The following is a 12,649-nucleotide window of genomic DNA, read 5'->3' as shown; positions in this document are numbered from 1 at the left end:
GTGAAGAGTCGATTCACTGGAAAAGACCCTGATGCTGGGAAAGATTGAAGGCAAAAGGAAAAGAGGGCGGCAGAGGGTGAGATGGTTGGATGGCATCACCGATTCAATGGACATGAACTTGGGCAAACTTCGGGAGATAGTGAGGGACAGGGAGGCCTAGCATGCTGCAGTCCATGGGGTCACAAAGAGTCAGACACGACTGAGCAACTGAACAACAGCATATACATTTAATTTTGTATATAATTAGTTTTGGGCTTCCCTGGTAGCTCAGCTGGTAAAGAATCCGCCTACAATGCAGGAGACCCTGGTTCAATTCTTGGGTCAGGAAGTTCCCCTGGAGAAGGGATAGGCTACCCACTCCAGTATTTTTGGACTTCTCTTGTGGCTCAGATGGTAAAGAATCTGCCTGCAATGTGGGAGACCTGGGTTCGATCCCTGGGTCAGGAAGATCCCCTGGAGGAGGGCATGACAACCCACTCCAGTATTCTTGTCTGGAGAATCCCCATGGACAGAGGAGCTTGGTGGGCTACAGTCCATGGATTAGCAAAGGGTCAGGCATGACTAAGTCAGAGAAGGCAATGGCACCCCATTCCAGTACTCTTGCCTGGAAAATCCCATGGACGGAGGAGCCTGGTAGGCTACAGTCCACGGGGTCACTAAGAGTCAGACACGACTGAGCGACTTCACTTTCATTTTTCCCTTTCATGCACTGGAGAAGGAAATGGCAACCCACTCCAGTATTCTTGCCTGGAGAATCCCAGGGACGGCGGAGCCTGGTGGGCTGCCGTCTATGGGGTCGCACAGAGTCGGACACGACTGAAGCAACTTAGCAGCAGCAGCAGCAGGCATGACTAAGTACAGCAGAGCAGAGTTAGTTTTACATATATATATAGTTATTTAGATAGATAGATAGCTAAAGAAATTGAAAGCGATCGTCACTCACCTGGGTAGATGCAAAGCCTCCCAAGCTATTTCTCTGCCTGCTTAGCCACCTCATAATCGGAATTCCCTCAGGAACCTGATGCTGCAAGAAATGTGAGAGCAGCGCATAGGCTGCAACTTCAATATCCAGGGAGCTCGGCTGCCAGGATTCAGACAGTCTGGACACCAATGACACCCAGAATTGCAGGCCTCCTGCAGGAGAAAAGTGGTAACGGTCTGGCCAGTTACAGAAAAATTACACCTGATACCACTGAACATTCCTACATTGGTCCAAGTTCTCCTTGACTAGCATAAAAATACACATATTTCTGTACATGTGTATATTTCTGCCAAGCAAATATATGTATAATCACACATACACATACACACACACACAAATAAACATGTCTCTTCTTAAACTTATTAAAATTTATAAATTTTCATCCTTTTCCTATTGCTTATATTTAAGAACATTTTGATGAAAATATTTTCCCAAGAGAAAGTCCATATGTCTGGCTCAAGACTAAACGGCTTTAAATTTTTTGAAAAAACCCTAGTATATTCCAGACCATCCCAAAATATTTTCGGACACATTGGAAAGAAACTTATTCTGGGAATCTGCCATTAAGCAGCTCTAACATTCTGGGAAACAATCCTTTTTCCACTATCTGAAAGTTAGTGTTATAAGTTCAAAATCAAAGACCCCAAGAAAAAAATGAGAGACCCTGGCCAGCTCAACAGTCTTCCTAGAGATAGTCCTGCTAGCCCCTGGGAGAAATATCCTTCTTAGTACCCACTCACCCTTCTCTCAAATATTACCATTTAGATGATGGTTACATTTGAGTGGCAGGTAACACAACTACCACTTAGCCAAGCAGAGAAGCAGAAATGTCAAGGACTACTTCAGCCTCTTTGAAATAAATCTTCTAGTCCCCAGCACTGCAATAGGTAACAAGGATTTAACCTAAATTACTGCTAACAACATGAGTTCGATCCCTGGGTTGGGAAGATCCCCTGGAGGAGGAAACGGCAACCTGCTCCAGTATTCTTGCCTGGGAAATCCCATGGACAGAAGAGCCTGGGAGGGCTACAGTCCACAGGGTCACCAAGAGTCAGACATGACTGAGGACACACACACTGCTAATAACACAATATTTTTTACAGTCTCAGAAACCTCTACAGCACTTTCCAGAATTAGCCTGTTTTGAATTCAAAGAGATTCAAAATCAGTTGACATCACCTAAAATTATTTTTGACTCCATCCCCTTCCACCACACACACACACACACACACACACACACACACACACACACACCCGGATCCCTGACTATAGAGGCCATTTGGGAGGTAATAACACGTGTACTTTCTGTCCTATTGTAGCCCACAAGCAGTGCTCATTCCAAAAGTGTTAAAAATTCATACACACAGCTTCCTAATGGCATTTCTGACATTTGCATTTCTATTAGCATTTTAATTCACATTTTTGAACACTTGCTACGTGGTAAGCCCTGCACATGATCTCATTTAATCCTCACACCAATCCTAAAAGAGGTGTTAGTCCCCTCTAACAGACAGGGAAACTGAGCTCAGAAAGGCAACAGCACCAGAATTTGAGCGCAAGTCTTTCCAGAAACCATAGCCTTACTGATCACTGAAGGCCACAAAACCAGAAATGGCATCAGACAGCTCAAACGGTAACAGACACAGGCAGAACATGTCTAAAGGGAGGAAACACCCAAGGCATGAAACTCGCTCGAGAACCTTTGGGGAGAGTGGCTGCAGGGTGACCATGTCAACCCATCGTGATCTTACCTGCACCGCATTTTCATCCCATTCAGATGTAAGTGGAATCACCTTCATACCTGGTGTACAAAACTTTCTCATATCATGCACACATTTCACAATGCACAGGGCTTACACGCTTTACCTTCTTGTTCTGCTCTCCAAGTCAGCATATCCAAAGCTTCCTTGGCTTTAGGGCTCCTTCCAGATGACAGCGCATAAGTTACAAGTGCCAGGGTGTAATTGTCGGAAATTCCCCTATCAAATTCAGACTCCAGAAAGTTGATAGACTCCTGCACATCAATATTAGGCTGGAAAGGAAAGAATACACATTTTACTATTCAACATAACCTGTCACCACATACATATTTATATAAAAAGTATTTTCAAACATTCATTCAAAAACAATTTCAGCATCTATTAAAAACCTGACTGTCCTGCTGCTGCTGCTAAGTCGCTTCAGTCGTGTCCGGCTCCGCCGTCCCTGGGATGCTCCAGGCAAGAATACTGGAGTGGGTTGCCATTTTCTTCTCCTAGACAAAGGAAATCACCCCTGACCACCGACAATTAAAGATCTGCCATGTATTTTGAAAATAATACCACTTTTCAGGTTTTACAAGCAAATAGGCACCATTCTGTAGAGGGAATAAAAAATAAGAAGTGGTGCTTTTGCCAGTGTTTCTCCCATTGACTATCATGAACTAAGACAAGGACATAAAATGTATCCTGAGAAAGATACTTCACATATACGATCTAAAGTGCTGAAGCTCTAAATTGAGGGGAAAGGTTATATCCTACATGCCTAGTACTAGGCTGGGAAAACTGCAGGAGCTTAATATTGAGAATGGCTGCTTTTGATCATTTGCAGTCGGCAATAAGCAGTAAAAGGCTTCAATCACTGAGACAGCTCTGGAGCAAAATTAAGCTCATTCACATAACTTTCCGGGCACACCCATCCTCACCCAGACATCCATGCCCATTTAACATGCTTTTTAGAGTGTATACTTTTTACTGGGGCTTCCCAGGTGGCACTAGTAGTAAAGAACCTGCCTACCAATACAGGAGACATAAGACATGCAGGTTCGATCCCTGGGTGGGGAGATCCCCTGGAGGAGGGCATAGCAACCCACTCCAGTATTCTTGTCTGGAGAATCCCATGGACAGAGAAGCCTAACGGGTTATAATCCATGGGGGTCACAAAGAGTCAGACATGATTGAAGCTACTTAGCACACACGCCTGTACTTTTTACTAAATTAGAAGACATTATAATTGCTCCAGGGTATTTTAGAAATTAAAAAAAAAAAATCCTTTACAATCTAAGTTTGCTAGAACACATTCCCAAATTCTGAAGAATTTTCTGTCCTCTAAAAAATTAACTTTCCAATGATAAAATATGTGTTGATTTATCTTACCAATAACAAGAACACTTTATATTAAAAGCATTTTTAGAATTCTCTTAGTTTACTCAAAAGAGTGGGTTGATATTTTCATTCTCAGCTGTTGGAATGTGTCCACAAATGCAAAGCAAAAGAGTACTCCAATTCAAGACTTCAAATGTGATGGGATATTGCAAAATGCTTTATGTTTCTAGACATGTATCTGACCCATCAAGACCTACCTTTCTTGTGATTTCCCACCCATTATTTATTAAAGATCAAATACCTGATACTTTTTATATCCCAGGAGAGAGGTCACAATATACGCCGTAAGAGTTACAGGACTTTGACTGCCACCTTGAAGCTCACTGTGGATCACTCTTCCTGGCTCCCAAAATTCACCGTTGGATTTCTGATGTCCTTTGAGCCAAGTATATGTTCTGTGTAACACATTCTGATCAATATCTATGTAAGGATCAGCTTCAAGGAAACATCTTAAAACAAAAGCTGACAACCTTGGTGAAGAGGGGGGAAAAATTACATAAAATACACTTTATAAAGTCCTCCAAATTACACCAAGCAAGAAAACACCAACAATAACACTTTTCCCATCAAAAGATTCTCCAAAGCGCCAACCACTGAAGAAGGAACAAATGGACAAAAAACAACCAAGAGACACAAAGTAAACCCAGCCAGGCAGTGGGCATAGTTTCCCATAAGTGTGGCAGGGAAATTCCAGGTCAACTCACAAAATGGCAGAGTTGGTAAAGAACCTGGAAAGCATCTCATCCCACCTCATTATTTCATAGGCTGAGAAATCTGAAACTCAGAGCGAGTTAAATAAATTGTCCAAGGTTATTCACCTGTGGACTGTTCCGGGTATTTACCTAGGAAGATCTCATTGCACATTTGGTTCAACCCTAAAGCAATGGATGAAGTATGTTTAGTCCACAATCAAACTGTAGTACTTCTAAGTAGAGCAAATGGATATTTCTATCCTACAGGACAGGAATCAGCAAATTACAGTCTGTGGGCCAGTACTGTCTGGGATAAATACAGCCCACCGTCTCCTTGTATGTACCTCTTCCCACCCCTACCCTCCACCTAAAACACTTTGTTTTTTTAAGGAGAAAGGAAGAGAGAGTGAAGGGAAGAAGAAAAAACATGCAACTGAGGTTCTATGTAGCCGACAGTGCCTAGCATATTTACTATCTGACCCTTTAAAGAAAACGTATGCCAATCTCTGCTACAGAACACTAAATATTGAGGTGAAAAGAACATCAAGCAATAAAACACTGAAACCTTTCTATTAATGGATCTATATCCTGACTCGTGCCAAAAGAAAATCTGAAGCAGATCTGTTTCATCCTATAAAAGCTTTAGTGTGGTAAATATTACTAATATTCAATATGATGCATTTCTCTTTAACTTTGGGTATGCAGAAGAATTCACTTCCAGGCCCCCATGAAGTTAGGCATGCCCCAGGACCAGCTCTGATCACGATAAAAATGATAAGAAATCTTACACATAGGCTGAAGCTTTTAATTGCCAGTGCTGGATATCCCAGCCTTCTGTCCCCAGACTGCAGCAAGCCTGGAGGCTCTGGGTGAGACAGGGAGATAGTGGCTGAAACAAAGATGCAGAGCCCCCTGGTGACCCACAGTGGAAATGCAGCATGCGCACAACGTTTGCTAATCAACTACTGAGATTTAGAAGGTTTTTACCACAGCACACTTTAACTAATTCTACTGATATAATTAGCCTTTTTCTGAATGTAAACAAAGTTGAAGATAGTTCAAGAAGAGAGTAATAATTCAAAATCAGCCACACAGAGCTTTCATTCTGGAAGAAACTCTGAATGTTTATTATTTAACCCCCTCACTGTTTTTTCACAAAAAAATAACCATAAAGAAACTACATTGACTGTATTACCACAAAATTCATGTTGAATTGTCTCTGATTAAAAAGAAAAACACTGGACTCCCCAAGTGGTCCAGTGGTTAAAACTCTGAGCATCCACCACAGGGAGTATGGGTTCAATCTCTGGTCGGGGAAATAAGATCCCACATTCCATGCAGTAAGGTCAATAAATAAACAAATAAAGCATTTTTAAAAGTGATCTTTAAAAAAATCTTAAAAGAACCATGTCCCAATACCCTGTATTTCTAACCAATTTTTCTTGCCAGCTGCACCATCATCATAAAGTATTTTATTGCTGCTTTTCCCACCAAAATAAAAATGAGAGAGAATTTATGGCTTATCTTTTCTAAATAAAGGCATCTGATTTATTAGTGTTTTAAAGCCATATTTGAAAGGGAGAATATCTTTTAAATTCAGGCTCTGGAAAATACAGGCTCCAAGCAGATACAGAGATTCATCTGTCAATTTCATGCATCTGTCAGTTTCATGGCCATCATGACCTAGTAAGAGTCCATTCCATGACATGGACTTGTTCCACCAGCAGAAACACCTACCAAGTGCTTCCAGAAGGGTCATCGTTCCCGAAAGCACTGAAAGAGCCATCTTCCCTCTGATAGAGCAGTTCTCTCTGGTAACCTGAAGACAACAAAATAGATCAACAATGTAATCAAGATGCAATGAATGGAAGTTTCTAATCACGACTTCATATTGAGGAGACATGGGCAGACAATGGGAAAGAAGACATGAAATCAAATAACACTGAATATTTTCCATATTATGTATTGTGGGAGATTAAGAACATCAGGACTTTCCAAGTAGAATGTACAAATTAAGAACTGAGATAGCCCCAAACTGGAATAAAGTCAGAATACCATTACACAGCCAACATTTCTAGCCTTTCAAAAGCAGGTAAATTAGGGACTCTCTTGGTGCTCCATCAGCTAAGACTCTGCACTCCCAGTGCAGAGGGCCCAGGTTTGTTTCCTGGTCAGGGAACTAGCTCCCACACGCCACAACTAAGACTTGGTACAGTCAGATAAATAAATAAATATTTTTAAAAAAAATAAAGCAAGTAAATTAAAAAGTGGAGTATTTAAGTCTGGCGTTAACTACAATGGTTTCAATGCTTGTATGCTAAGTTGCTTCAGTCGTCTCCAACTCTTTGCGACTCCATGGACTGTAGCCCACCAGGCTCCTCTGTCCATGGGATTCTCCAGGCAAGAATACTGGAGTGGGTTGCCATTCCCTTCTCCAGGGGATCTTCCCGACCCAGGGATCGAACTCAGGTCTCCCTCATTGCAGGCGGATTCTTTGCCGTCTGAGACACCAGGGAAGCCCAGTTTGATACGAAACATTATGATAAGTAAGTTATCCAACATTGACTGTGTGTCAGGAACTGGTCAAAGACCTTTACAGGTATAACTCTGGTACTCCCACAACTCTATGATTATCCCATTTTTTAGAGATGAGGAGACAGGAACTCAGAATACGTCACGTGCAAGGTCACACACTGGTAGGCACTGAAGTTAGGCACTAGCCAATTTCAATCTGTTTCCAAAGCTGCTGCTTACTACTAATTCACTGAGATTTTTCAATAATTAATATATGAAAAGTCCTTTCCCACCCCCCCCCCGCCCCCCAGGGACCATAAGTTCATTCTCTGTAATTCTGTTCCTGCTTTGTAAATAAGTTCGTTTGTATCATTTCTTTTTAGATTCCACATATAAGGGATGTCATATGCTATTTCTCTTTCTCTGTCTGACTTACTTCACCCAGTATAACAACCAACAAGGACCTACTGCACAGCACATGGAACTCTGCTCAATGTTACATGGTGGCCTAGATGGGAGGGGAGTTCCGGGGAGGATGGAAACATGTATACGGATGGCTGAGTCTCTTCCCTGTTTGCCTGAAACTATCACAACATTGTTAATCAGCTATCAGTTCAGTTCAGTCAATCAGCTATACTCCAGTAGAAAATAAAAAATTTATATATATATATATATATAAAGTCCTTTGCACGGTACCTTTTACATGCTCTCAAAAAAACAATAGACATCGCTCCCTAACATGGGTATAGAAAAGGACTTTCTAACCATCCAAATTTAAGGAAAAAAAATTGACAACAACAACAAAATTGTTTTAAACTTTTCCATGGCAAAACACTAGAGGCAAAGTTGAAAGACGGATGACAAACTAAAGGAAGGAGAGGAAAGGAAGGGGAGAAAAGGGAAGGGATGCTCCGGGTCCCTCCATCACTACAGGAGGCGCTTCTGTGGGAAGAGGGACCAAGCTGAGGTGAGGACCAAGAGCCTCCCCTGAGCCACATCAGTGGCAGTTCCCAGGATGGGTTACTGTGAAACCTTCGGAGAGATGAGATCAGCGCTTATGGACATTACCCCTCAGGTGGCTGACCTCCAACCATCGCTGTTAATATCAACAACTAGCACAGTTCTTTCGCCAGGAGCGGCCAGCCCAGAGGAGGGGGATGACTCGCAGATAGTCTCCAGGTATGGAGTACATTTCCTGAGCTGGTTTAGGTGAAACTGAGACTCCAAACCTCCAGCTCTGCTCCCTGGGCAAAAGAGGAGGGAACCAGAACCAAGTGGACCTCCGGTGAGGCGTCCTTCCTTGTCTTAAGCCACCCTTGCATCATGAGAGAACCCATGGCTACTTGTCCTCCAAGCCATCCAATTCCATAAGAGAAACAGACAGCTCGCTTGGCTGTAAGGTTTATTGTTAGTATAGTAATTCAGCATTCCAGGGTAGTCACCTAAATTGGAGGCTTTCCATCTTCAGGTGAGAAAGGCAAAAACATGGTTTTCTCCAAACGTTTATGAAGAAATAAGAGTATTGCTTTTAAGTTCATAGTTTTATGAAGAGCTCTTGCGTTAGAAAGTAACATATAATCAGAATTAACAGACACTTCTAAAACTTCAAATAATGATACATGAACTGTCGGACAAAATACATACATTGTGGGTCATGAATTTCCTTTGGCATAATCATGAATGTAAAATATTTACAATTTATCGAGGAAAGTACCACTCATAGAAGCACATAGAAAAGTAAAGTTCTAAACATGATTTGTCTTAGTTTATCACAAGTGTCACAACTGTATACAAAGAAAAGAAGTAAAATCAGCTGTTTGTGGCTGTATCAATGTTTTTCTCTGGCCAAAAAAAAAACTGATTAAAATATTCTCTACACTGAAAGAAAAGTATTCATTATCAACTTCCTTACTCTTTCTGACATGAAGTGGACAGTAAGAACGTCACCAAGATTTTCTTTTCAGCATCTTCACTATTGCCTCCAGCCATTCTTGTGAAGGCCAAATGCAGCATCAGAGTTCTGAAACCTATTATCCCCTGTCTTTATTTCAACAGAGAAAATATAATGTGTTTTCAACTAAGTTTGGTCTGAGTCTTACTTGAAAAACTGAGCTGCAGGAACTACAATTTAAATATTTGAACAAGTTTTCATTTTATGATTCTATTTTTCTTTTTGACAGTAAAAGATACTTCATTCAATGATGTAGCTATTGTTTAGATCAAAAAAAAAAAGTACAGGGTTAGGTCACAGGGCTCCTGGGCCAAGCATGATTTAAGGAAAACCATGCACTGTTCACAAATGATATTTAATAATATAATCGTGACTTGTGTCAAAGCCACTTTAATCCCTTACAAAAATTAAAACAACTATGGTATGTTTTTTAAAACTTTGGCAAACATGATAGCAAAAGGAAAAACAGAGTCTCTGAAATGAGGCACTGATCTCATAACGAAAATCATGACACTGAGAAGTTTTTGTCCACTACGTTATAACTAATGTAATTTAGTTCATCATGTGAAAAGATGCATTTTTGAGGAGCTCACTGGAGAAGACTCTAGAGAGTCCCTTGAACTGCAAGGAGATCACACCAGTCAATCCTAAAGGAAATCAATCCTGAACATACATTGGAAGGACTGTTCTTGAAGCTGAAGCTCCAATACTTTGGCCACCTCATGCGAAGAACTGACTCATTTGAAAAGACCCTGATGCTGGGAAAGACTGAAGGCAGGAGGAGAAGGGGACGAGAAAGGATGAGATGGTTGGATGGCATCACCGACTCAATGGACATGAGTTTGAGCAAACTCCAGGGGACAGTGAAGGACAGGGAAGCCTGGTGTGCTGCACTCCATAGGGTCACAAAGAGCTGGACACGACTGAGCAAATGAACAACAACAGCTGGACGGACTGATTCCCATCAGCCACTTCACCAGCTCAAAAGGTAACAAGTTCAAATCTCTAGTCACATTTCCTAGTTCATACAAACCTGCCAGAGCCAGGTAGACACTGTGGTGGTTAGAAATAACCCTGCATCATGGAAACACCTGAGAGATCTTCTAGACTCAACCTCCACATTAGGATGATCAACCTTTAGGTTAAGAAGTTAATGCTGATACGAATGCCTTCACCCATTCTGCACTTACTGAGGGACCCAAATGGTGAGCCCGTGGAGAACAGATTCAAGCAGTCCCCACTGTCAGGGAGCTTACCTTCTAGAGCAGGAGACAGTCAGATAACGGAAAAACAAGAACATTTTAAATAATGTCAAGTGTGATGAAGAATATATTAAATGGCATAATTTAAATCAGAGCTACTAACAGGCCAGGGAAGGGCATTTTGAGGAAAACACCACCTGGGTGACAAGAAAGAGCCAACCCTGGAATGATGTGGGGGGAGAGCATCCCAGGAGAAGGCAGGACAGGCGGAAAGACCCTGAGCACCGTGGACCTGGAAGCGCGCTAGACATTGCAGGACAGAGCCCTGATGGGGCAGTTGCAGGTGAGGTGAAAAGAGTCCATTGTTCGCTCAGGGCCTGCAAGCCCAGGCCAGGAATCCACAGGAGAATTTAAGAGAGTCTCATGATCTTGACATTATCAAAAGATCCTTTTTATTATAAAATATGCAGAAACTGTATTAAAGGAAGGTGAGCATGTTGGCAAAGAGTGTTATTTAGGAAGCCACTGGAGTATCTGGGGAGCAACAATGTGTCAGAATAAAGCCATCAGCCTGGGATGGAGAGAGTGGAGGAATTGCATACTTGTTTTTAGAGGCAGAACAGACAGAATTTACTTGCTGATCTGAGATCTTATCTCCTAGTTTAGATGCAACTAAGTATGTTATAGCTGACAGTTCCTGGACATTTACTATGTGTTAAAATACTTCATTTAGTCTTCAAAACATCCCTAAGAAGTGGGTACTTATTTACCCATGTCTTACAAGTGGAAAGACAAGGCTAGGGAAACAAGCCCAGAGCAGGAGGCATGGTTCAGAGCCAGGGCTGACAGCCCCCATGGTGGCCAGAACCACGGCTCCACCTTCCCCCGTGGGGGACTCGCCCACCTCACAGCTCCAGGGCTCTTCCTTCTGCCCACAAAGCTTTCACTGCCCTCTGGCAGCTCTGAGCCCTCTAACAACCAGCAAATGCAATGCAGGGCTGCTTTGAAACTGCAGTCTGGCACCTACCTTGCTGCGACAGGCCTAGGGGACCAGCACTCCTTTTAGAACAAAAAAAAAGGATACTGAGGATTTGGAGTGTTCATTTTTTAGGGTATTTGTCAATACTAACCCACAGCAAAGTGGCTAGGACAGAAACTCAAATTCTTAAGGCGTAAATTATTGTTCCTTAATTGGCTTCCCTTGTGGCTCAGTTGGTAAAGAATCTGCCTGCAGGCAGATGTGGGAGACCTAGGTTGGATCCCTGGGTTGGGAAGATTCCTTGGAGAAGGGAAAGGCTACCCACTCCAGTATTCTGGTCTGGAGAATCCCATGGACTGTATAGTCCATGGGGCTGCCAAGAGTCAGACACGACTGAGCAACTTTCACTCCAAATGGTTCACTCTAGAAAACTTATTCTGTCTCTTTAAAGCATTGCTATTTGATTGGCCAACATTCCAGAAACACATAAAATACACAATCAGTGGCATTTTCTAATATATCTTACTTTACTTTATTTTATCTGTTGTTGTTCAGTCACTAAGTTGTGTCCTACTCTTTGTGACCCTATGGACCACAGTGTGCCAGGCTCCCCTGTTCGCTACACTTTCTCAAAGAATGTAATATATCAAGTTACAAAGCACCAGTCTAGTGCCTACATACTCTCTACTTGAAACCAGCCAAACTAAATTTCAAATACAAGTCAGAATCTTGTCTTTAAAAGATGCTGCTGCTGCTAAGTTGCTTCAGTCGTGTCCGACTCTGTGCGACCCCATAGACGGCAGCCTACCAGGCTCCGCCGTCCCTGGGATTCTCCAGGCAAGAATACTGGAGTGGGTTGCCATTTCCTTCTCCAGTGCATGAAAGGGAAAAGTGAAAGTGAAGTCGCTCAGTCGTGTCCGACTCCTAGCGACCCCAATGGGCTGTAGCTTACCAGGCTCCTCCGTCCACGGGATTTTCCAGGCAAGAGTACTGGAGTGGGGTGCCATTGCCTTCTCCGTTAAAAGATGCAGAGTTAAATTATGAAAAATAGTTTTTACCCTTCTCCTTAACTGTCACTATTATGGCACTATGCCAACATCTCACCTGATTTTAGTGTAGCATACACTACCAAGAGTCCCTGGCACCACTGCTTAAACTTAATTATATTAAGTTTAAGGCAAGCTTG

General features: G+C 42.3%; 1 protein-coding gene and 1 long non-coding RNA gene across 12 annotated transcripts in view; one reads left to right on the top strand and one right to left on the bottom strand.

Moving 5' to 3' along the window:
- Positions 1 to 12,649, bottom strand: part of CD109 (CD109 molecule) — a 198,790-nt gene that overhangs the window by 25,780 nt on the left and 160,361 nt on the right. For all 11 annotated transcript variants that reach the window (XR_014065411.1, XR_014065410.1, XR_014065412.1 and 8 more), the window contains 4 exons: positions 6,555 to 6,636; positions 4,367 to 4,595; positions 2,849 to 3,014; positions 944 to 1,134 (listed from right to left, as the gene is read on the bottom strand). Coding sequence is in view for 8 of the 11 variants with exons in the window: in XM_081530095.1 (XP_081386221.1) it covers positions 944 to 1,134; positions 2,849 to 3,014; positions 4,367 to 4,595; positions 6,555 to 6,636 (668 nt within the window). In the remaining 3 variants the exon portion in view is untranslated. The remainder of the gene's footprint in view (positions 1 to 943; positions 1,135 to 2,848; positions 3,015 to 4,366; positions 4,596 to 6,554; positions 6,637 to 12,649) is intronic.
- LOC145521485 (uncharacterized) overlaps positions 1 to 12,649 on the top strand; it is a 147,054-nt gene that overhangs the window by 6,250 nt on the left and 128,155 nt on the right. The gene's annotated exons all lie outside the window — the stretch shown is intronic.

This window comes from Giraffa tippelskirchi, chromosome 9 (assembly GCF_054371585.1).
Source record: "Giraffa tippelskirchi isolate mGirTip1 chromosome 9, T2T-mGirTip1v1.2.pri, whole genome shotgun sequence".
Classification (NCBI taxonomy): Eukaryota; Metazoa; Chordata; class Mammalia; order Artiodactyla; family Giraffidae; genus Giraffa; species Giraffa tippelskirchi.
Note: the sequence above shows the minus strand (reverse complement) of the source record. Positions and strands in the feature narration are given on the sequence as shown.